General features: G+C 47.9%; 9 protein-coding genes across 9 annotated transcripts; 3 read left to right on the forward strand and 6 right to left on the reverse strand.

The window, feature by feature from the left end:
* Positions 1–40: 40 nt before the first annotated feature.
* MCYG_08611 (conserved hypothetical protein) lies at positions 41–1,314 on the forward strand (the record flags this gene model as incomplete). The annotated part of the gene is made up of 2 exons (XM_002842734.1): positions 41–153; positions 222–1,314. The coding sequence occupies 2 exons, from the start codon at positions 41–43 to the stop codon at positions 1,312–1,314; spliced, it is 1,206 nt and encodes a 401-aa protein (XP_002842780.1).
* Positions 1,315–1,776: 462 nt separating this feature from the next.
* Positions 1,777–3,257, reverse strand: MCYG_08612 (conserved hypothetical protein; the record flags this gene model as incomplete). Its single annotated transcript, XM_002842735.1, has 4 exons — positions 1,777–2,123; positions 2,205–2,739; positions 2,807–2,948; positions 3,028–3,257. The coding sequence occupies 4 exons, from the start codon at positions 3,255–3,257 to the stop codon at positions 1,777–1,779; spliced, it is 1,254 nt and encodes a 417-aa protein (XP_002842781.1).
* An 868-nt stretch (positions 3,258–4,125) lies between these two features.
* MCYG_08613 (uncharacterized protein) lies at positions 4,126–4,695 on the reverse strand (the record flags this gene model as incomplete). Its single annotated transcript, XM_002842736.1, has 1 exon — positions 4,126–4,695. One exon carries the CDS (start codon positions 4,693–4,695, stop codon positions 4,126–4,128), a length of 570 nt encoding a protein of 189 aa, XP_002842782.1.
* Positions 4,696–4,981: 286 nt separating this feature from the next.
* Positions 4,982–6,625, reverse strand: MCYG_08614 (CwfJ domain-containing protein; the record flags this gene model as incomplete). Its single annotated transcript, XM_002842737.1, has 1 exon — positions 4,982–6,625. One exon carries the CDS (start codon positions 6,623–6,625, stop codon positions 4,982–4,984), a length of 1,644 nt encoding a protein of 547 aa, XP_002842783.1.
* Positions 6,626–6,937: 312 nt separating this feature from the next.
* On the forward strand, positions 6,938–14,870 carry MCYG_08615 (U3 snoRNP protein Utp20; the record flags this gene model as incomplete). Its single annotated transcript, XM_002842738.1, has 2 exons — positions 6,938–8,295; positions 8,351–14,870. The coding sequence occupies 2 exons, from the start codon at positions 6,938–6,940 to the stop codon at positions 14,868–14,870; spliced, it is 7,878 nt and encodes a 2,625-aa protein (XP_002842784.1).
* Positions 14,871–15,233: 363 nt separating this feature from the next.
* On the reverse strand, positions 15,234–15,863 carry MCYG_08616 (DNL zinc finger domain-containing protein; the record flags this gene model as incomplete). Its single annotated transcript, XM_002842739.1, has 1 exon — positions 15,234–15,863. The coding sequence occupies one exon, from the start codon at positions 15,861–15,863 to the stop codon at positions 15,234–15,236; it is 630 nt and encodes a 209-aa protein (XP_002842785.1).
* Positions 15,864–16,380: 517 nt separating this feature from the next.
* Positions 16,381–19,037, forward strand: MCYG_08617 (Cullin-3; the record flags this gene model as incomplete). Its single annotated transcript, XM_002842740.1, has 3 exons — positions 16,381–16,416; positions 16,569–18,802; positions 18,863–19,037. The coding sequence occupies 3 exons, from the start codon at positions 16,381–16,383 to the stop codon at positions 19,035–19,037; spliced, it is 2,445 nt and encodes an 814-aa protein (XP_002842786.1).
* Positions 19,038–19,405: 368 nt separating this feature from the next.
* MCYG_08618 (DNA replication complex GINS protein SLD5) lies at positions 19,406–20,226 on the reverse strand (the record flags this gene model as incomplete). Its single annotated transcript, XM_002842741.1, has 2 exons — positions 19,406–19,981; positions 20,005–20,226. The coding sequence occupies 2 exons, from the start codon at positions 20,224–20,226 to the stop codon at positions 19,406–19,408; spliced, it is 798 nt and encodes a 265-aa protein (XP_002842787.1).
* Positions 20,227–21,890: 1,664 nt separating this feature from the next.
* MCYG_08619 (M-phase inducer phosphatase) lies at positions 21,891–23,829 on the reverse strand (the record flags this gene model as incomplete). The annotated part of the gene is made up of 5 exons (XM_002842742.1): positions 21,891–22,269; positions 22,327–23,010; positions 23,131–23,344; positions 23,430–23,491; positions 23,606–23,829. 5 exons carry the CDS (start codon positions 23,827–23,829, stop codon positions 21,891–21,893), a joined length of 1,563 nt encoding a protein of 520 aa, XP_002842788.1.
* Between the last annotated feature and the right edge of the window lie 585 nt (positions 23,830–24,414).

Consider the following 24,414-nt stretch of genomic DNA (forward strand, 5'->3'; position numbering starts at 1 on the left):
CCGCTATAGTGGTCAACAGACGATAGCGATAGACGTAGCGATGGATCCTCTCGAGTTTACGCCGTGGCATCAGCTGGCGCCGCGGGCCATCGCCGGAGACGTCAGGGACACATTCTCCAGCTGGGACAAGTGCATGGCCAAAAACTACTGCAAGTCAGCTATCCCTTCCATCTGTCTATCTACCGTGTCTTTTTAACTACGATATACTGACGACGTGGTAGATGGCCTGCTATCGTTGGAATCGCCGTCGGCGGCATCATCCTGCTCAGCGTCATCTGGTGTCTGGTCGGCTGTCTCTGCTGCGGCTATACGTGCTGCAAGGGATGCTGCGAATGCTGCTCGTGCTGCTGCCCTTCGTCCTCTCGCAAGGCTGGACCCTCGTCTTCCTACACGGGTCGATCCAAGTTCGCGGACGAGACTCCTTACTCTGGCTACCAGCGTCCTGCACCGCCCGTCTACCAGCAACCGGTCAACACGGCCGCAACGACACCCAGTTATGCGCAGTTTGACACCCCGGGCTCCCGTCAGGGGCCCACAGGCGGCAGGGTCAACGACGACGCCCTGCCAAACATGCCTACCTGGCAGGATTCCACCACCAGAAGAGTGGAAGACACCTCCCGTCGAGACGATGAGATGGAAATGACCCATCTCAACCCCGTGACCGGTCACAGCGTCGTGGACGACGGAGCAGGCGGAGCAGGATACTACCATCATGTTTCATCGCAGCCTCCCTCGCCTCTCTACGGAGACCGTGCCAGCCATCAAAGCTCAGCTCACATGACGGGGGCGGGATACAGAGGAACGGACCCGATCAGTCCCACCCACGCCAGTGCCATTGGAATAGCACACTCGCCGGGCTACGGACAGGCACCGTCAAACACCTACCTGGACTCGCAGCAGACCACGGGCCAGGTCTACTCCCCTCCCAGGTACCAGACTCAGTCTCCTTCCACCATCCGCGGGCCTTCAGCAGGCGATCCGTACGGATACGCAGAGACAAGGAGCTTCACTCGCTCTCCAGTACAGAGAACACGAGCTACCCCTTCGCCCAGACCACCGCTCTCCCCCATACAGCCATACAGTCCCGAACGTGCTGGCCTGCCATACCCCAGTCGGCCATACTCGCCTGTTCAGACGCCGCAGCAGCCGCAGAGGACGTATACTCCCTACTCACCCTCTACTTCGACACCGCCACCGCCCTGGTCGTCCACAGATCAGCCACGGGATGCAGAGGGCCAGTCTCAGCCGCAGCGAGCACCCAGCCTATTGATGGCAGGCAGGAAACCAGTGGAAAACTCATGGAGAGATGTGTAGCTTAAATGCCCGTCCTTTCCCCCCCCCCTTTTTTTTTCTTCTTCTTCTCCTTACCTTCACCTTGGTTGGTCTCTTTTATGTCCGTTTTATGTCCGTTTTATGTTCTCGGTTGGACATGGATTTTGGTGTATATTTTTTTTTTCACTTTGTCTTCTTCTTCATAGACATGCTGGTGCGCTGTCTACCCATCTTATTAGTTTCTTCTTTTCTTCTCCTTCATGTCATCCAAACTGGAACGGACGGTAATGAACTTGATCTGGCGCAACGGGCGGCTATATATTTTTTTCTTCTTCCAAGTCTATTTGATGACTTACAAATCTAATATGATTTTTATACTCCCTTGTTACCAATATGTGCATTTTTGGCCTATAAAACTTATTTGTTGCCCAATTCATTGATTTAATACTCCGGCTCCATGTTTATGCACCTGATGAAAAAAAGCTAACATGCAAAATATGACAACTAAGCAACCAGTTTCCAGCCTGAGTGCTTGACCCTAGCAAAGACAATCAATCCGCCTCCTACGGCGATGAGAACGGCGCTGAAGATGATTGCTTCGTTATATCGGCCTCCAGACATCGTCAAGATGGCGCCCATCATCGGCGAGCTGGTCAGACAGAACAGCCCGAGAACACCCATCGTCATGCCCAGGTATGTTCCTATCTGGTTCGCTCGGGGAGCAGTCACGGCCACGGCGGCAGGGAACAGGCCGATGATGGCGCCGGAAGAGAAGCCGAACAGGACGGCAAAGACGATGATGCCCGTCAGCGAGGTTGCTGCCAGCCAGCTGAACATGAGCACGGCAGAGGCTAGGATAGCAGCCAGAAGGGTGTTGAATCTGCCGCACACGGTGGTCAACCTTCCGCATACGATCCGCCCCACGAACGAGCCAGTGTTGTATATCGGAAGGATATAAAATGCCCAGTCGACGCTGACGCCTTGCCGGATGGCGAATGACGGCAGGAAGAAGAAAGGCGTGTATATGCCCCAGAAGATCAAACAGTAGCCGACCAGCTGAGACACGTAGACCTGGTCCCTGAACGCAGCGGATAGGAAATGCGGTCCTCTCCGCGGAGACACTCGAGGCGTTAGTGTCGCGCAGGCAATGCACAGGAAGAAAAGAAATATAACACCCACACCCCGCACGGCCCAGCCAAAGCCGATACGAGAATGCTCTAACATCTGAAGCAGGGAGATAGGGAAGATGACACCGCCCAGGGGGGAGCCAGCAGAGGCGGCGGCGATGGCCAGATCACGACGCCGGTGGAAGTAGTGGCCCATGATGGAGATGGACGGAGTGTAGAGCATGCCGACACTAAAGCCACCTAGCACGCCCTGGGTGAGGATGAACTGATAGTACTCCTTGCAGATAGAGGTCACCATCACTGAGATCAGAGCTAGCAGTGAGAACGGGACCAGTATAGGCTGTCTTGACGTTAGACAGACCGTATAAACAAACATATATTGTATATTTGCTTTAAAGACCACTCACTTTGAGGCCATACCTATCGACCAAAGGGCCTGATATCAACCCGGTAGTGCATATGAAGAAGGCCTGCAGTCCGCCTATCCACGCAATCTGGGAATGGGTGTTTTCCTTCAGCAGATGGGTGTGGTAGTATGCCTCGAAGACGCTATATGTACAGATTCTTCTAGTCAGCCATCTCATATATTAAAACAGCCTGTTTAAGGAACCTGATGTCTATCACTAACCCGAACGTACTAATCCAGCCGAAAGTGCAGGCCATGGCACAGAATGCTCCCAGGAGGTTAAGCCATGCCTTGAGGCCGCCCTCCGGATACGTCTCTACTTCGGCATCTTCTCCATCAGACTCTGGCTTCGTCTCTGTCTCCGTCTCTGTATCCTGCTCTGCCTTTACCTTAGGTGGCGGAGGGAGCCCTGTCTCGACCTGAGGCATACAGTCCATGTTCTCGCAGCCCATTATTCGGACACGACCTTGATGCAGCCGTATATTGCTTGCAGCTATTTGAGCTTTGCCCTATGCACAGAAACCGCCGGCAGCAACGGCTACTATCTATATATAAGGCCTAGTGATATATATATCAACATTAGCTGTCAGCCATGACCCGCAGGGCTGATCAGCCTGGTTTGCAAGCTTGCTTGCTTGCTTCCTTGCTGGTTACAAAACTGCCAGTAATGGTTCTCCCTGCTATCCCTGCCTGTCATGCATGGGAGCAAAGAAACATCCTTCCAGCCTGCAATCAGCCGGCAAAAGGCCTCGGCAGAGAAGAGACATATCAATGTGTATAGCTACAATAGGCCCAGCGCCGAGAACGCTTCTTCGAAGGCTTCTCGCTTGATCGACGGCAGGCTTCTCCGGCCTTGCAGCGCCCATCATTGGAAGTATCGTCTCCGCTGTCTCATCCAGGGTTTGATGTTTGATATTCAACATTTGATCTCAAGTCGACAATTGCGAGACGAACCGGAGGCCAGTGAATCGGCCGATTAGCCCCTGTCGGTGTGGAAGGGTAATAGTGCAACGGCTCAACGAAAAGTAGCGTTTGGGCCGCCACGAATGGGCAAGCTCGGGAGTTCGTACTATATGTACGTAGCTCCCAAATAGCTACTCACGAAAAGCCGGAGAAATAAGCAATTATTGGCGTGGGATGTTGCATGCGGGTTGGACAAGCTGCAAATCTAAGCCTATCAAGCTTAGGCTGGTATCTATACCCATACAGACCGCCATAAGTATATGGAAAGGAATAGCCGAAACATTGAGTAATAAAATAGCATTGAAGCGAGAGACCAGAAAAAAAAAAACACAAGTTGTACCATCTTTCTATCACCTTCTAATCACACTTCTTCCTTCTCTTCAGACTGCCTAACTTTACGGGTGTCTCACATCCAGGCTCTCCATCACATTTCCCAATCTTCACCTCGCCGCCAGAGTCGGTCACCAGGAGCAGGATTCCAGCACGTAGACCAGGGTCTTCTGGCAGGTCAGGGCACTGTTTGCGCATGGCAGCGTACTCTGTCTGGACCGATGGATGCATTTCAGACAACTTTTCCGCAGTCCCAGTCTCTCTACCGTTGTTGGTAGAGATTGCATTGGGGGTGAGTAGGCTGGCGGCAGAGGTAGCCATCGCGTGCTCGCGAGAGTTTCCGTCCGTTTGTGTCCTCTGCTTCTTCTTGACAATATCGGAGCCGTTTTTTGAGTACGTTCGGGTGAGTGAGGTCGCTGCGAACAGCGTCGTGAGGGTAGATTCTGCGTTTCCCAAACTGCTTGCTGTGGCGTCTGCTGAAGAACCGGTCGATGAACTATTTGTATGCGTTCGAGCTTTGCGTTTGTTGCGGAGGATACTGCGTCGTTTACTTGCTCGCGTTGAGAAGCCTGACAGCCCGCGTATCCTGTAGGTCATGACGGTGAATATATGTATATATAAGTGAGTATGGCAAATGAAGGAGGTTTCCAGCCAGGCGTTTCGTTTTTATCTACAACTTGCTTGCTAGCTGTATAATAGGCAAAGAGAAGAAGAGAAAAGCCGAGTTGATGTTGATAGAGAAAAAGAAAAACATTTGGATGTTTGGTGTAGTTTCCCTTTTTGGAAGTTTCCGTCTCCTTATACAGATTTCGATGATATTCGGTAAAAAAGATGTGTATTAATACATGATAAATGGTTGGGTATCTATAAAAGGGTATCAGTGTCAGTTATCAGTAAGAGAGAAATCAAACTTCTCGAAAGCCTTCTTGAAGGCATCTACATCGGCCGTCTCCTCTTCTTGAGACTGCGATGCGTCCCGCCAGTTCACACGGTCTTCCAGCCCGAGCAGCTTTGCCATCACTGTCCGGCCGAATTGGACATCGAACCGGAACTTGTCGCTCAGTGGAAGAACCAGAGTCGTCTCGACACCTCTGTCTGTGACTGTTTCCTCGTCCGACAACTGTTTTGGAGCCCAGATCCATACACGGAAATAGTCGCCTGGTTCGTCATTGTTTGTAGCTCGTTTCTCAACCTTTGGGTACTCTAGATTCTCGGCTTCGACCTTGAACGCAGCTTCGACCAGACCACGGTGTATCAGGTCTGACTGAACTGGCATAAACTGCCAGTGGATGTGGACGCCGCGACCCCGGCTCACTTCCCAAGTGACCGCTCCCAGAGCCCCGCCAACCTTCTCTTGCAGCATAGAGTGGAGTGAAGATCTGTACTTCTGAACCTCAGTATACGTAGCTGATCTAGAGTCGGCGTCATCAATCACTGCCAGGGAGGCCGCGTGGATCAAGGGTATTATAAGGATATGGCCGGGAAAGCCTAGAGTGGAGAAAGTATCTCTGGTTGGCAATGGCCCCTTGGCGGTTGTAAGATAGCAATCAGATCCGATGGAAGTAATCAGATGTGTTGCGATGCTAGGGTTCGAAAGACAAAAAAAGCATTCCGATGGGCCAGGCACATCTCTTCTTGCACGTTTTGCCGGCCGCTGCCAGCCATCATCCTGCCTGAAGCGGGTATATGACGCTTTCTGACTAGGTAGTGGTCCCCGCTTGCCTGGCGTTGCAGTAAGGGGGGTTATTGTGGTTCCCGCTGGAACTGAGGTAGGGAGCACGCTTTTAGGATCTAGAGTAAACGCGTACAGCCACTTCTGCTTTGACGTTGTGGAGAACGGTGCCAGGTTGATGAAACGAGTGATATGCTTTTCAACTGTATATTCATCTACTGGGACGTGAAAGAATGGCTCCCGTTCGTAAAATGTTCCGGCAGCAGACGAAAAGTGATAGCGAGGTTTCAATGCTAAGCAGACATTCGCGACGCACTGGCTGCCTTCAAGCGTGATATCTCCCGTAGGGACATTTGAGCCTTGTTCAATTGATTTTGGCCATTGGGACGTAACTAGAATATCGGCCTTTTCCGCTGAACATAAAGATTGTGCATCTGTCTCTGTGTGGTATGGAAGATATTTCTCCTCTACATCAGCGTTTGAAGGCTCTGGCCCATCGATGCCACCAAGAGTAGCAATCCTGATCCCCTCAGACGTAGTGAGTACTCCTCGTCTCCCCAAGTAGAAGAGATTCGGGCAGATTTCATCGTCCTTGGAGAGCTTCTCAGCCACCTCTTTTGGGATGCCATATCTCCCGACGGTAAAATAGGTAGGCAGGACTACCTCTATGGCTCCCCGAAGCAAAGCGCTGAGCTCATCTGTAGAGTCTTCAGCAGAAGAATCTCCAAAGAGATCTCCAGCAATTATGGCACACGCGAATTGCTGTTTGGCCTGCAATTTCTGAAGCTTGCCAAATACGCCTCGAAAAGACGAGTTGACGCTTCCTACAACGATTCTATGTATCCAGGTTAGCATCACAGAGTTCACTGGGTATATCTAAGCTCATCTTACACTTTTGATGCCATATCCTTGCCCGCAGCCACTGTTTCTTCCTTGATATCAGGTTTATATTCTTCCTCTTGAAGGCTTTCGACCTTCGGTTTTTGCTGATGTAAGATGGCTTAGTCATCATTAGTTTAGTCACGAATTAGTCAGGTCGGATAAAAGAATATCCGCAACATTGAGAAAGCATAAAAAATATATCAAAAAAAAAAAAATTATAGAAAAGAAAAAGGATTGATAGCTAACGAAGCGACGGTGAAGACGAGCTGTGGCAGCTGGTCCACGATGGTTACGGCGTCTTCGAGCCATCGGAGCAAGCCTCCCAGGCTGCTAAAAGGCGGCACGGCGACTACAAAGTCCCATCGATGGGAACCCTTCTCTCAGCGTGTGCTTAAACTAAAGATCGACCCTGTCCATCGAGTGCGCCGAACGAGCTTTGGCGAAGATGACGCTGACGAGACGTCTTCCTGTTTCAGGGCCTCTCTGGAGCATTGGATGGAGCTTAATCTATCGGAAAATTTTACGGAGTTTGTCGGGCGTGTGAACCGGCTATGCGAAAGCCTTCCACAGATACTATACCACCAGGATGCGATTATGGGCTTGCTAGTGGAATATATTGAGAAGAAGGATGAATTGAGCATGGAACCGCTGCTTAGCTTGATGGCACAGTTTGCGCGGGACCTTGGCCCACGATTTGAGAAACATTTTGCGACTGCTGTTCAATTGGTTGCTTCGGTTGCGGCCACCCACCAGAGCATCGACGTTATAGAATGGAGCTTCACCTGTCTTGCCTGGATATTCAAGTTTCTATCTCGTCTCCTAGTCCCGGACTTACGGCCACTGTTGGCGATTATGACGCAGTATCTAGGAAAGGAACACCAGAAACACTTTGTCTCCCGTTTCGCTGCAGAATCCGTCTCATTTCTTATCCGGAAGACTGCTGCGGTTTACTACAAGGACAAAAAGCCGCTCGAGCGTGCAGTCACCTTTCTCTTCCAGGACCTGGCCAACATGAGCGCCGAAGGCCGGCAGGTTTCCTCTTATCAAGAAGGCCTTATGACCATGTTTGCAGATGCGACAAAAGGAATCAAGGGTGCCGTCCACTCCAACGGCATAGATATACTACGATGCCTAATGAAGTCCGTATGTGTAAAGGATAAGAAACAGAGTTCATTATCAGAGTCGGTTCTCAGCGGCGTTTTGATCAACATCGTTCACTATTGTACTGCCGACACCTTTCGTTCTGTCTTGTATGCCGTTTGCGAATTTAATGAGTCGACTTCAGCAAAAGAAAATACCGTTGTCGCTCGAGTTGGATGCCATGCTTTATTCCTCTGTATCGTTACGAGGAAAGGCTCTCGAGTGGCGGACTGGAACCGAGTCCACACTGTCCTTCTACCTCTACTCGCCAAGGCAGCCGAAAAAAGCAATGGCTTTCCCGCTGAGTCAATTAAGGAACTTCTCGGTTCCGTTGCCTTTGCAATTCAGGCCTCCCCGATGGACGAATTATTACCACACATGCGCCAGATCATGGATGCCGTTACCCACCAGAGACTCTCGAAGTATTTTATACCGTTTTGCGACCTGATTGCTGGTTTGGACGCGGAGAGGTTTCAGAGTGTTGTTCACCCGTATTTTCAGAAGTAAGCTGCCTTTTGTGCATTGTTTCCCTCAATTGATCACTAATATGTTCTACAGGTTTATAGTATCTCTATGGGAAGAATACGAGCAAGGCTTATGTGTGGTACTACCCCGACTTCAGTCATCCGGCGCTATTACCTCAAATTTATCCAGACCTGGCTCTTTAAGCTGCCCTAATGCCTGGAAGATGGTCATTTGCAAGAGGCTTAACTTCTCAACCCCCAGCAAAGAGGAAATTTCACTTTTAAATGCGTACTCTAAGCTCCCAGAAGCTATCGGCTTTTCAAGCGAACCTTCCATTATTCCCGATATTACTCGCAGTCTTCATCAAAAAATATGGCGTACGCTAGAATCTGGTTCACCAAACGACTTTGAAACCCTGTTTACTTTGGGTCAGGGGCTGCTGACCTACGTTCGCTTTTCTAACGGACTTGATCAGCTAGACCAAAAGCTGTGGCCCCTACTCTGCTCTAAAGCCAGCCAATACTCCAGGATTCCTGTCTTTCTAGAAGCTATATCGACGTATGCGTCTGTGCTTCGTGAACCTCCTGAAATTTCCGATGCTGACCTCGATCAATTTGCGAACGCCCTCCTTGCTAACCTAGCTAGTCCTTCACATAAGCTAAGATTACTATCCTTGGAAATTTTCCAGCTTATATTTTCATGGCTAAACATAGAAGACCCCTGCTTATCACTTGCACGGAGCATTGAAACCAGTGAACTGACCCTCCAAGCTGCAAGAGTCATATCCATGGATGTACGGCGCCTTGGTGTTAACTATGCGCAAACATCTCATAAGAGATGGCTTGATCGGCTCATCCCAAGTTTCTGTTTTGGGCTGCTATGGAAAAAACTTGCGTCTGTCTGGGACGATGCATGTGAGGCTATGAAGGTAATATGTGAAACAGATATTGGTGAAAGCATAGTTTCTGAGATTGCTATGAACTGGCTGCAAGAGGCACCAGTCGATGTTACCCCTGAACAACTCTCACATAATGGATTGCAAAAGTCCTCCTCAGCCACCTCCGAATACGAGTGTTATAACGTCAACAATATACAAACAGCCATGCATAACTCATTCTGCATAAATGAGGATGCTAGTTTATCGTTGCTGGAGGATTTCGAATCTTCCCACTCAATACTGCCTCTATTATCAAACAATGCAAGGAGTCAGGCACTTAGGGTTTTAAACGCAGTTCCTAAGATCGCAGAGAAGCGGTCGCGCCTGATAGTTCCGCTCTTTTTATCATGGGCTTCACGCGACGATTCTTCATTACCTCTTCCCGAAGACATGTCACCGCCAGAGAATGATGCGATTTTTAGTGAACTTCAAAACTGGAGTATGCAAGACAAAAAGGCAATGCTCACCTTGTTTGGAAAATTCACCAACCCCAAGGTGCTTTACCAAGCTTCAGAAGCACATGATGCAGTATCAGGGCTGCTATGTAACGGTGATTTAGAGATACAAAAACTTGCTCTCAAAGCTCTCTTTACATGGAAGTCACCTGCCATCCGGCCTTACGAACAGAATCTTCTTAACTTGGTTGATGATTCCCGATTTAAGGACGAGTTGGGCATCTTCGTACATGTAGGCAAGGACAACAGTTTAATCAAAAGTGATCATATAGAGGGATTATTCCCCTACCTTTTGAAACTCCTTTACGGCAAGATGGTTGCGCGAGCAGGTTCTCGAGGGTCACTTGGTCGACAAGAGGGACGAAGGAAAGCAATTCTACGGGTTGTCTCCCAGCTCCCTGATGATCAATTCTCTCAGTTTGTTCAGATATCCTTTGGATCACTAGGAGGCATTAATTTGCTCAACGAAAATGGTGCGACCAACGAGAATATTCTAAATAGAGAGTTGATGAGCCTAAGGAAACAACTTGGTTTGTTAAACGTGGTGGAAACTATGTTTTCCATCTTGAAGAGGAATATGTTGCCGTTCGTTAACGAAACGATGAATGTGGTACTATATTGCCTTATCCGAGCGTATAGACAACTAGCTCAGGGTGAAGCAGTTACGTCGGATGATAGTGTCCAACTCACCCTCCTACGCAACATCCGACAGCTAGGAGTCAAGTGTCTTGACTTGGTTTTTTCCATATCCCCAGCAGTGGATTGGAAATCATTTATCCCTCTTATACTTTCGGAGGTCGTTAACCCAAGATTAGACAATTTTTCCGTAGAGACAGCCCAGGCAGTCTCTGGATTGCTTCATCTCTTCCGAACTTGGGCTACATCCCCAAAATCAGCAGTATATTTCGAGGGTACTGATATTATTCCTCGGGTTGTTGACTGCTTAGGCACCGAATCCGCACGAGACGAGGTGAAAATATTTGTCTTAGATGAAGTTCTAATATCGCTGGTTAATGTATCTACTGATACAAAAGTGGACGGTGAAGGTGATGTTGACATATCAGCGCCGCCACCAGATATCATCCATAGCAGGGTCCTGGGGCCTCACATTGAGTATATATTGATGCAGGTTGAGGAATTCCTCAGAAAACAGCCACCCCGCTATATTCTAGGCCCTGCGGTTGAATTTCTATCAAGGCTCTCAGCTCTCGTGGAGTCATCTACAGAATCCTCCAAACTTATCAGTACCACTACATTCTTGCTCCAACAGCCTCCAGATCGAGTTCCTCCAAAAACAAAAGGTCGACTTCTCAAGGTCCTACATCATTTCTTACCCCTATTTCAACAGGAAAATGACCCCGATCTCACCCAACGTATATTTGAGATTCTCTCATCTTTGTTCGACTATTTCAAAGACGGGCCAAATCGCGTGTCTCTGGCTAGCGTGTTTGACATATTTGTTGCCAATGACCTTGAGTTGGCGGAAGTTGGGAGGCTCATTGCTGATCTGAACTCAATGTCTACGAAAAGGTTAGATGAAGTCGATTTCGAACGACGGCTTAAAGCATTTAGCCTCATAAATGAAGAAAAATATTCAACGTTTACGGCGAAACAATGGAGGCCACTTTTGTTCAACATGATTTATCACTTAAAAGATGAGGAAGAGCTTGCTATACGTTCCAGTGCCTCCTTTGGTGTCAAACGGTTCATTCAAATCTCTAAAGCTCAAGAAGATATCCCAGGTACTGAATACCGGGATATGGTCGAAAAAGTGCTTCTTCCCGCACTCCGCAGTGGAGTTAAGCAAAATGCAGAGACTGTTCGTGCAGAATTTGTATCTCTCCTTGGCTATTTAGTTCAAGAGCACGTTGATCTTCAGGCTGTTAGTGATATGCAAGGCTTGTTAGCTGGAGGAGATGAAGAAGCATCATTCTTTAATAACATTCTTCATATCCAACAACACCGGCGTCAGCGTGCATTGAAAAGACTCACTGCTGAGGTTTCCAAGGGCAAGATTCAGGCTACCAACGTTAGTACCATCTTGTTTCCTCTTATTGAGCACTTCGTTTTCCAACAGTCGGAAGATGAAAATGCTCATAACTTAACTGCTGGAGCTATTAATACTGTTGGCTCCCTGAGCGAAGCCATCACATGGAACCAATTCAAAGCTATATTTCGTCGATACCAGGGATACGTTAAAAGCAAGTCGGGCTTAGAAAAGAGCGTTATCCGGCTTCTTAGCCAGATGACAGATGCCCTTTCACATGCCGTTCGAGTAAAAGTTACTCGAGGGGTTACTGAAGAGGTATCTGAAAAAGTGGCGGAGAATATAGCCCTAGATGACGACCAAATTGTCCAAAGCACGCTTAGCACTTCCATTCCCAGGGGTGCCAAACTAACTACTGAGCTCAAGACGAACTTAATACCGTTCCTAACTGGATTCACGAATAAAAGAAGCGAGTCCGACGTCGCTCTAAGGCTTCCTGTGGCAGTGGCTGCCGTCAAGCTACTCAAACTACTACCTGAAAATGAGATGGCTCTGATGCTACCTCCGCTTCTACTGGACGTGTCAAACATCTTGCGTAGCCGTGCACAAGATACCAGGGATATCGCAAGAAAGACACTTGCCGATATTGCTATCATCCTCGGACCGTCATACTTTGGATACATCCTTGCAGAGCTGAAGGGTGCTTTGAGTAGAGGGTATCAGCTTCACGTACTCTCGTTCACTGTTCACTCAATTCTTGTCGCAACCGCTGATAAGTTCGAGGTTGGTGCGCTGGATCAAGACCTCAGCACTCTTGGGGAAATAATTATGGACGACATTTTCGGCACTGTTGGCCAGCAGAAAGATGCTGAAGAATATGTCAGCAAAATGAAGGAGGTAAAGAGCAGCAAAAGCTATGACTCGGCAGAATTGTTGGCCAAAAATGCCAGCATTAGGCACATCTATGACCTTGTCCGCCCTGTTCAATTACTCCTCCAGGAGAAACTCACAACAAGCCTGGTGGGTAAGATAGATGAGCTACTACGGCGTATCGGTATTGGCTTGTTACGAAATCCTGGGGCGGAAAGCCGCGACCTCTTGATGTTTTGCTATGAGGTCATGAAAGAGTCGTATAAAGTCCCTGAGCCGGTAGTGTTAGACAACGACGAATGGAAAACGAGAAGTCGATTCCTCATTCAAGTTGCCTCCATTCAGAAGAAGAGCGGCGGAAGTACTACATCATATCTTTATAAACTCGCTCGCTTTAGCTTGGACGCCCTTCGCTCGGTGCTCAATAAATATAGCTCGCTGTTGACTGTTGATAATGTTGCTGGATTCGTCCCTATTATCGGTGACTCTATTGTCCAGGGATATGAAGAAGTCAAACTATCAGCTATTCGTCTCTTGTCCACCATTATCAAGCTTCCCCTACCCGAGCTTGACAAAAACGCCGACGTTTATATTGTCGAATGCGTCAAGCTAATGAAGGAATCAGCGAGCTCAAACACCGACGCCTCACAAGCAGCTCTCAAACTTGTATCCACAGTGCTACGAGAACGAAAACGCACTACTATCAAGGATTCGTATCTTGCATATCTTCTGCAACGCGTGTCCGCAGATATCGACGAGCCTGATCGCCAGGGGATTGTGTTCAATTTTATTAGAGCTGTAATGTCACGCAAGTTTATGGTCCCGGAAATATATGAAGTGGTTGACAAGATCTCTGTGATGATGGTAACCAACCATACTCGAAATGCTCGTGATCTCGCAAGGGGTACATATGTACAATTCTTGCTTGAATACCCCCAATCCAAGAGCAGATGGAATAAGCAGCTGGCCTATCTTGCTAAGAACTTGGACTATGCCCATAGAGAAGGTAGAGAGTCAGTCATGGAAGCCATCCATCTAATCTTATCGAAAACAAACGGAGAGCCAGCTCAGGAAATGGTTGATACTTTCTTCATTCCTATGGTGATGGTCATGTCCAATGATGAGGCCGCAAGCTGCAGAGAGATGGCTGGTTCTCTACTGGGTATTATCTTTGCTCGTGCTGATGCTGAGCATCTAAAGACAATACTCGCACCACTTAAGTCCTGGCTTGAACAGTCAGAGAATGTTGCTCTTGTGACCACTGGGCTGCAAGCAATTAGAATATTCTTTGAGTCTGATGCCAAAAATAAAGACCGATACGTCAGGTTCGTCACCGATATTTTGCCAGGTATCATGGGCCTTTCTTTGGACAATAGAGAAGCAAACGAGTGGGAGGTCCTATACTACTCTCTGCAACTCTTCATGAAGTTATCGAAGCTATTCCCAGATATTACGTTAATCTCATCTTGTACCAACATCTGGCTCAGCGTCCTTGAAAGTCTATGCTACCCTCAAGCTTGGATACGATCGTGTGCAGCGAACCTAGTCGGTGTCTGGCTGGCTGATATAGCCAAAACTAATGCATCAACCGGCTATGCGTCAATTCCTCTAGTTAGCTCCCTAGGGCTGGTTCTAGATGGCAAGTTAATGCTTCGAATAACCCGTTCAAGCATATTTTGTCTGAAGACACCCAGTATATCAGAGGACCTGGCGACTCAAACTGTTCGAAATCTGATATTCCTTGGGCGCTGCTTTGGCCAGAATAACCTTGAACTTCCAAAGAAAGAGGGGGACAATGATGGAGAGAGCGAAGATGAAGAGGAGGGGACGACATCCAGTCCCAAGCGTGGCAGCGAGACAAAAACTGCAATTCAATATATCTTTGAGCAAGCAGCTCGAATCATTCGAAAAGAAGCCCTCACGACGCGAGCCGAATCACTCAATGCCAAAGTAGCCTGCATGAAGATGATTGCTGCACTATGCAGTCATCTTGACGCCCCGACGGTGATACCATACCTGCAGACCATCTTTCTACCCCTTTTGCATTTGACGGACCCTTCAATCCCGGCACCGCGGTCGTCAGATGAGGCCTTCCAGAGCACCTACATGTCTTTGGTGACCAGCAGCCAGGAGATATTGGATTTGCTACAGAAGAAACTTGGAACTACCGATTTTGTAGCACAAATGAGCGAGGCTCGTGAGCGGGTGAAGGAGAGAAGAGAAGGGCGAAGAGTGAAACGAAGAATCGAAGCGGTCACTGCACCTGAGAAGTTTGGTCGTGATAAGAAACGCAAGCATGATCGAAAGAGAGAGAAGAGAAAAGAGAGAGGATTGGAAAATAGAAATCGACGGCATGAGCTCTAGAGATGCCTTGAAAACTGGTTGCTATTTTATTGCTTTTTTATTCATATGAAGCCTGGGGAAAACGGGGATATTAAAAAGCAGTGCTGATTGGGGGGAAACGGCGTTTTTTTGATAGATTTTGGATAATACACCATCAATATGCAGCATCATATGATAGACCTGAAGCAATTAAGATATTGTACATTGTATATAATACACGATGCAAAAAAAGGAGATCGTTCAACAAGTGATTTTCGCCAAGTCCACAACGGAAACCACTCTAAAGAACCAAAACCATCCCAAGCGCCATCAAAATATCCGAACTAAATGAAACGCTCCAGCATAAATCCAAACCAAAGAACCAGTATGGTGGTAGAATCCAACCTATGAGGATTTTCCGCCCTGTCCTTCACCACTCTTTGGCTGAGCCAGCTCAGATGCAGTAGTGGTAGTAGATTCCGGACTGGCATCTGTCCTTTCCCCATCCTTATCCCACCATTCCATATCTCCCTCCATCGTCCCCTTTGTGATCTTCATGCCCTTCTGGGCCAAAAGGTCCTCCAACGTGACGGGCGCATCCATGAAGATTTTTAAATGGTCACTGATGACATGTCGGTTGCTACAGCTCGGACACGTTATCAAAACGGTTCCCTTGTGATATCCGTGTTTCGAGATGCGGTGCGCTGATCTGTGTGAGCATGGTTTGCACGTAAAGTAGATCAGGTACGCGGGCTCCTGGTCTCGTCGAGACTGAGCTGCCTGGGCCTCTTCTTCCGAGACTGCTGGCGCCTTGTCGTCCGTTAGAGGGTGAGGGTCCCTGGTCGTCGTAGAATAGCTGTTTCTACCCAGCAATGAAGGGAACAGCGCTGAATATCGTGGTAGAAGGCTTGGTGATGCTGAAATGTGTCGCAACGGGGTAGATAAAGACTGAATTCCCTGTCTAGAGAGACACACACGATGAAGTTGGCAAGAAGTCGCGAGTGCACCTCGAAGAAGTTTCTGTCCAGCAGCCATGGTGTATATATATCTTTCTTCTTTTTAGTTGTTGTCAATTTGCTGATATTTGTTTGATATTTTGACATTGAATATTCAATATTTTGATATCTTAAACTTTTTCATTTTTAGCCGCTTACGGATAAAAGATTCTCCGAAATACGTGGCTGAGATTATGTAATACAAAAACTCCCCGCGACTTCAATTTCGAGATTGGAACATTTTGAAGATTGTGAAGCTTCCATGATATTTGATGTTATAGAATGCTGCGAGTTCAATAGCTTTGGCTACGAGCTGGTGCGGAGGAAGAGATACAGTGCCATTGAAAGACTCATTTATAATGCATCTTCGCCCTGCCACTACCACCAGAAGGAGTCCCCGCAGTATAGATTGAGCCATAGACATTCTACATGCTGCTTCAGTATCGAGAACTCTTCTCTATCCTATCTTCTGTTGAAAGGGTGAGCCTGTCCAGTTTCCGGATAGCTTCAAGTTTTCATCATCTGGTCGATAGAGCTTTGACGGTTAGCTCTCCATCATGAAGCCACGGGCCAAAGTCCGGGTCCCTAGAAGGGTAGGTAACTCTCAAGAGCTTTCCTTTTGCCATGTAGAAGCCTCTCTCTCTTTTTATTTACATTTTTTACTACTTACTTGCTTTTATACTACCTGTTAAGAGCTTTAGACCCGCTATAGCTTGCCTTGATTGTCACTGACAGCCGTTTCTAGGGAATGACGGGGCGGAACGAGAACGATGACTTCGCCTCTATCTGGAGCATATTGGCATCTTCCATACGTGAAATTCATACCAAAAACTCCTCTCTGCTCTCTTTTGAAGAGCTTTATCGAAGTGCTTATAAGCTTGTCTTACGCAAACAGGCTATGGATCTATACGATAAAGTAGCCAACTTGGAGAAGGATTGGTTATACAACGAAGTTCGCGGGCAAGTCGCAAGTTTAATTACTCCGGCTCTGCTCACCATCACCGACTCAGCTGATACAATTGAGCATGCAAACGAAAGAAAGGCAGCGGGAGAGCGGTTACTAATAAAGCTCAAGGAAGTCTGGGAAGACCATCAGCTCTGCATGGGCATGATCACGGATGTTCTGATGTACATGGACCGTGTAGTGATGCAAGAACTCCGTCAGCAATCCATATTCGATACATCAATGTGTTTCTTCCGCGACTGCGTCCTGAGATCCGACATTGGTGGAGATGAGAGCGCTACTATTTCTTCCGTCTTCGAAAACACACTTCTCTTCATGATACGGCTTGAACGTGAAGGAGTTATCATAGACCGCGCTCTGATCAGGCACTGTGTCTATATGCTGGAAGGCCTCTACGAGGATGGTATGGATCAGGCAAGTGGGAAATTATACCATACCACCTTTGAGCCTGCGTTTCTTAAAGCAAGCCGCAGATACTACGCCGCAGAAGGTCAGAGACTGCTAACAACCACCGATGCGGCCACTTTCTGTAAGCGAGTCACGGCTAGAATCAGAGAGGAGCAGTCGTGGTGTCAGCAAACATTGTCTCCCGGGACGGAGGCCAAAATTATGGAAGTTATCGATGACTGCCTTATCAGAGACTATATCGGCGAGGTCATACGCATGGACGACAGCGGTGTGAAATATATGACCCAAAACGACAGATTGGAGGACTTGCGCAATGTCCACGAGCTCATCAGTCGCGTTGATGTAAAAAAGGCAGCTTTAACGAAGGTTGTGCAGCAGACCGTCGTTGAATATGGGACGGCCATCAACAATGCAGCCCAGGAATTCTCACAGAATCCATCAGCATCTACGACGCCGGATAAACAGCCGGCTATGAACTTGCAGACTGCTGCCGCAATAAAGTGGGTTGACGATGTCCTCCAGCTGAAGGAGAAATTTGATCGAATATGGGAAGAAGCATTTGTCAAAGATCAATTAATGCAGACATCTCTTACGACAAGTTTCTCGGACTTTATTAATATTAACCCTAGAAGTACTGAATATCTATCTCTCTTCTTTGACGAAAACCTGAGAAAGGGTATCAAGGGCAAGACGGAAGAAGAGGTTGACACACTTATCGACAATGGGATCACCCTACTACGATACATTCGCGATAAAGATCTCTTCGAGGTATATTACAAGAAACATCTCTCTCGCCGACTGCTTATGAAGCGGTCGGTAAGTATGGATGCTGAGCGCCAGATGATTGCGAAAATGAAGATGGAGGTAGGGAACACATTCACACAGAGACTGGAGTCCATGTTCAAGGACATGGCTGTCTCCACTGACCTCACCTCTAATTATCGGGATTATATCTCGCGACAGGGTGATCCAGATCCCAAGCGAGTCGAATTGGAAATGAGTGTTCTCACAAGCACGATGTGGCCTATGGACATAATGAGTAGTTACAACAGAAACGGACAGGTCCAACCTCCATGCGTCTTCCCTAAAAATATCGAATCACTCAAACAGAGCTTTGAACGATTTTACCTTGATAAGCATAGTGGGAGAAAGTTGTCGTGGTTGCCGGGCATGGGAACAGCTGATATAAGAGCCACCTTCAGACGGCCTAACGGCAAGGTCGAACGACACGATCTCAATGTCTCAACATATGCAATGGTCATCCTACTGCTTTTCAATGAATTGCCTGTTGGCGAGTCCCTCACATTTGAGGAAATCCAAGAACAAACTAATATCCCCACTAACGAACTTATAAGGAACCTTCAATCTCTCGCCGTTGCACCAAAGACTCGTGTTTTGCGCAAAGAGCCAATGAGTAAAGGCGTGCAACCTACGGATAGATTCTTCTTCAATGACCAGTTTACAAGCAAGTTTACAAGACTGAAGATCGGTGTCGTTAGCTCTGGCGGAAACAAGGTAGAGAACAAGGAGGAGCGAACAGAAACGGAGAAGAAGACCAGTGATGAGCGAGGAGGTACCATCGAAGCAGCCATTGTGCGAATCATGAAGTAAGTAGTCCACCTCCTTTCTCACGCCCTTTTTCCGCCGTAGCTAACACTTTCCCATAGACAACGAAAAAAACTGGCGCACTCGCAGTTGATCACGGAGGTAATCTCCCAGCTTGCCGCACGCTTCACACCAGATGTGAACATGGTAAAGAAACGAATTGAAAGCTTAATAGACCGCGAATACTTGGAGCGCGTCACGGATTCAGATCCACCAGCGTACACTTATGTTGCATAGACGCGGCAATGACTCTCCAGTTAGTCTCATAGATTTTGGAAAGGTGTTAGCGAACTATTGTAATGATAATGCCGCCATAGGGAGTTATTGTTGTTTGGGGTCTGGTTTTGTGGGTTAACTTAGCTAGACAACAGGGTATTCTTTTTAAGACTGTTCTTTACTTTCTCTTTTCAAAGAGGTTATTTAAGATCATGGAGTGTCTTTAGATGCGCTATGCTGGAATTCTTTTTGGCTAGATGCTAATACGACGTCCGCATGCCATTATATATATATGAACCGTAACCCCATATTCCTTACCCCATACTCCGTATTCCAAACTCCTATAACCAAAATTCAATTAAGATCCACCGTAAAGAGTGAAAACGACATCAAAGAACCTCGATCTCCCCCCGTTTCCATGCATCTTTGACGCCCTCCCACCTAACGACCCAGACCTCCCCCCTGCCCATCTTGCTCCCATACCTTTCTAGGCCTGCCATCCCATCCTCAGCCCCTTCAGCAGCAGGTATGACGATCCTAGCTTCTTCACTCAAACACCTAACGAACACCACTTCCTTATTCTCCGGCGCAACAACCATGTTTGTGCCTCCAACGTTATCGTCCAGTCGTTTCAGATTAGCCGGAAACGAAGATAGGAACGAGACGTTATAATGCATCGTCAGCAGCGATTGGTGGCTACGAAGAAACTGCAGTTCCTTATCGGATAGTATCGAGGCAGCGTCTCTCTCTGTGGGTTCCTGCTCCTGGTTCATGGATATTCGCAGGTAGTATATGCTATACCGGACAAGTTTGGATAATCTCTGTCGCAGTATTGAGCGCATGAGGTACTGCGTGCGCGCCAGATCAGATTGTAGAATGGACAGTTTGAGATTCAGTGTTGGGTTGTGGGTTGTTGCGCCGGTCGTGTCGCACGCAGACATTGAGAGGTCTTCTATTTTGGATATCTAGGACATTGTCAGTAATGAACTGGTTTATTTAAGTAAAGTGAACAAGAAGCAGAGCAACTTGCCTGCTTCGAGATCCTCTCCATCATCCTATCCATCAGCGGGCCGGGCCATGGCAGCAGTTCAGGAACGGCGCGCTCTGCAACCCAGAAACGCGTGAGTTGCTGATGGTCGACGGCCGTCGCCTCAGGGGAAGAGAAGTCGTCTCGGTCAAGGGAGGCGAGGATATCGTCTATTCCCTCCATCTTCTTCTCTCCCTTTCTATATGTTGTCTTGCTTTTCCCTTCAATGTAGCTAAATTTGTTGGTGGGATAAAATTAGAACTTTTGCGGCTAAAAATAAAAAGCAATGACGTCGGTCTTGGCGATATTTGTTTATTTACACGAAGAAGAAGAGGAAGGATAATTGTATAATAGTTATTTTCTTTATTTTTTTATTTCTTTATGTTATGCTGCTAACTGTTGTAGAATCTAGCTAGCCCAATCGTTTGCTCCTTTGCTTCCAAACAAGGGATGCAAGACCAAGCAAGAAGATAAAAACAATATCCATACAATCAACGCACTCGTCTGGGTACATCGACAGGAAACCCTTCCTATTCATCTTATAGGAATCTAGGGAGAAGTCATTGTATCTTCGGTAAAAGTGTGAGCATGTCCTGTGTTTCCTAGCTCATTCATTTTCTCCTCAGAACAATGTCAATGACACTCAAAACGGATATGGGGGGGATGGATAGACCTCATACAGATAGATGATCTGGCAGTAGGGTATGGGGTACACAAAAAAAGACTAGTAAAAAAAAGTGCTGATAAAATACCGCCCATGTCCGACTCTAGTAGAACAGAGGAAATAAATTGAGGCGCGGATGATCCGACGGGAATCAAGCCCGCGTAAGGGAGAGCGGCGGGTCCATTGGGATTTGTTGTTTGCTGTTTGATGTTTGCCCAGCATGGCACGGAAGAGAGAAAGAAGAAAGAGAGAGAAAAGAGGGGGAGGCAAACTGCGTCCGTGTAGGCAGAAGGCATCATTATAATAGCCGGAGGATCTGCAGCGGGGTTGGTTTCAGGTTGCCCAAGATCGATCCAAGAGGCGGAAATTCACGAATTGTATGAGATAAGAAGCTAGGAAAGTATCCGCACCGGCAATCAAGGCGGGATGAAAAGAGCGTAGGGTGTTTGTTGGTTCGGGAGTCGGTTAAGTCTTCGGAATTCGTGTGCAGGTCTTTTCATCTCATAGGGTGGATGTGGCGGATGGACATAAAACAGCTAAGAAAAGGCCACGGGGTAACAAAGGGGAAATAGACAAGGAAATAGGTATATTGACAAAGGAAATATTGAGGTAAAGGAAAAGGGGATAATGGTGCAGAGTATTGGTCAGTCAACTGGACATGATCGTAGAGAAACAGTGAAAAAAAAAAAAAAAAAAAAAAAAAGGAAAACGCTTGCGCTGGCTTAGAATCAATCAATCGCTCAGGATAAAAAGTATGAAAAGGAAAGAATTCGAAAGGAAGAAAATAAGGAGTTTCGCTATGACGCTTCAACAAGGAAAGCAAAACATGGAAACTTTTATCGCTGGGCTTGAACGCTTTTTGTTACTGCAAAGTGTCGAGTTGTTGGGTCAAAATTGAACACGGTCACTTGGTTGTAGGCAGCGGAGTTCTTGTCGACGAGCAAGATGGGGAGAATTGAAGATGGGAGAACCTTGGAACCGGGCCATGGCATCAAGGAAGGAAATGGTCGTAAAGGAGAAAAAAAGGAAAGTAGCAACAGTCGGTGCGCCAGGCGTTAGAATCAAACGTTAGGACTTCAAGTCAGGTCAAGGCGTAACTCCATCAAGAACATTAGCACCCGTTTGGTGGGGAGGGGAGAAGTCGAAAGAAGATGAAATGGGAGGAAGGCGGTCGGTTCGTGATTTAGTAGGAGAACATGCGACGTTCTGGCAGACGGCTGGGTGAAAAAGCACGTCCCAATGGGCTGTCGAGAGTAATGTTGCGATCACTGGCTCCACGGCATCGACCTGTTGGACTATCCTCCATGGAGTTATGTTGGCCAAAGGCAAACGTCTGAGCTCTGGAAAGCTTCGACCGTTGCTTCACTTTGCCCAGGCCACGCTCGCAGGCAAACTCGTGTTCCTTGGAAGCCATCTCGACGTAGTTTTGGGGGTAGCAGAGGGAGCTGTGCTCAGCAAAGAAGCCGCTGTATCCGCCGTGGAGGATGTACATTTCGGGGAATGTGAGTTTGGGGTATTGGTCAATATTGACTGCTCGATCTCGATGTCGGATGAATTTGGCCCTGCATCATGTTAGACGAAACAAATGTAATAATAGGGTGTAAGAAAAAAAAACTGACATAATAGGAGCGCGGTGAGCAGAGTATTCGCAGTGAAAGATGAGCGCACTGTTTGGTTTCGTTCCACCTTCGGCGAAGAGCTTGTCCGCGAGTTGCTCCTTGTCGTTGTAGTTGACAGCTCCGTTGATGTGGCCACCCTCATATTCGTATTCAAATCTGCAATCTATGATAATAATTTCGTCATACTGATCGTTGTATTTCCCATTGACGATGTCGACCAGGACGCTATTCTCGATCCGAGGCAGACAATCCGGCTGGTCCTCCGGGATGAAATGAGGTAGATGCAAGGTGGGAGCCGAAGATTCCATGTCAGTGATAGACTGGAGAGCAGTGCTGGCGTGCATGGTCGAGTCATCGTTGTCATCCTTGAGCACGTCTTCTGGGTGCTCGAACATGCTGAGGGAGCGTCTGCTGAGCTTGCGTGGGCGGGAGAATGGGTTGGAGCCTCTTCGGATGGGGCCGTAGTTGGGGGAGCCGTTCTCCGGGACCTGGCCTAGCGTCCTGGCCGGCCGTGACCGTGAAGGCCCAGGGGGGCGACCGGCAGCGGTACTGTCTCGTGCAGAGGGGGTGTCGGGACCATCTTCAAAAATCTCAGCCAGCGAGATCGAGGAGGAGGTGGAGAGCTTGCTGCCACCAGCGAGGAACTTGAACTGGGGCGGCTGCGCAAGGGGCGTCCTTGACGCACTGTAGGCCTTGGTACGCATCAGGGACGGTCTCAACATCGGTGCTTTCCGTCGTCTGTTCGATGTTAACTTGACAATCCTACAATTATAAACCAGAGGCTTTGCTTTGATAAGTACATACTCAGATGGCGTGGAGGACCGGCTAGGCGCTATTGGCGACTGTTGCAAAGTGTCTGGCAGAAACAGGTTCTGGTGGGACTTTGCCATAGACAGCTCCATCGTGGGAGACTCTAGGTCCAAGGCCATGCTGAAGGGCGCCTTGTGCGGTAAGGGAGACATCTCCATGATATCACTCGGGGCAGGAGAAGATGGTATAGGTGGGGTTGTTATTGTTTCTATAGCATAGTCCGTCAGCATTCCACCCATACGACTCAAGTCTACCATGATAGGCAAAGAGGGTATATATGGATGATTGATTACCATTATCTGAGCAAAACAGATTAGCTGAAAACAGCGACCTGCGAGGCGTGACTAATTGAGGACTGAAAGAGAAGAACAGGTCAGACAACAGCAAACAAGAGGTTGTTTGTCATGGTATATAATGGGTATTGGTTGTTGTAGCAGCAGCAGCAGTATAGTATATAATGGTATCGTACCTTTGATCGATGTGGAAGTTCTGGGAGAGGTCAGCGGCGAGACTGACGGTGGGCGAGGGCCGGGTGGACTTGACATTGAAGTAGTCCGTCCTGGCCCTCTTCATGGACAGGTCCCTAAAGTTGAAGCTATCTGGACCAAAGTTCCCCACGGCAGGGAACTGGGTGAAGGAGCTGGCAGGCTCTGCTCGAAAGCAGTGTCCAAAGTGGACGGAGGGAGGATGCATGGCAGCCAACGGCGAGGACTGCTCCATGTTGCAAGTCAGATGTCTATCCCAGTGTAACCCGCAGCGTCCTGTACTTGTTTCTGTCCGTCTCTCTCTCTCTCTCTTTCTGTTTCTCACACTCTCTGTCTCTCTCTATCTTCTGTGCTGTCCGTGTGTCGTCTACCTCGCTGTCGTAGGGTCAAGGCCTATGATGCAAGCTACAGTCTCGAGACTCAAAGCTGAGCCCACCCGATTCGTCGAGTGTAGGTCAGGGCCGGGAGAAGGTGATTGTATGATCCCAGCTGGTCAACTATCCCAGAGGTCTAGAGAGATGCTGCTTGTTCGTCTTGTCTACTTCTCCATGGTGGTGGTGGTGGTAGTGGTCGTCGTCGTCGAGTTTGGGAGAGAGCAAAAGCCGTAAAGGAGTCGTGAAGATTTCAAGGTGATGAAGAACAAGAAGAGGCAGAAGCAGAAGAAGAAGAAGAAGATATCTGAGAGAAGAAGAAAAAGAGGAGAGATGATGCTGTTGCAATGGGCAACGGCGAGAAAGAAGAAGAAGAAGAAAAGAAGAGTTTACGGCGTATGTAAAGTAAAAAAAAGGATGTT

The sequence above is a fragment of the Microsporum canis genome, genomic scaffold (genome assembly GCF_000151145.1).
Source record: "Microsporum canis CBS 113480 supercont1.9 genomic scaffold, whole genome shotgun sequence".
Classification (NCBI taxonomy): Eukaryota; Fungi; Ascomycota; class Eurotiomycetes; order Onygenales; family Arthrodermataceae; genus Microsporum; species Microsporum canis.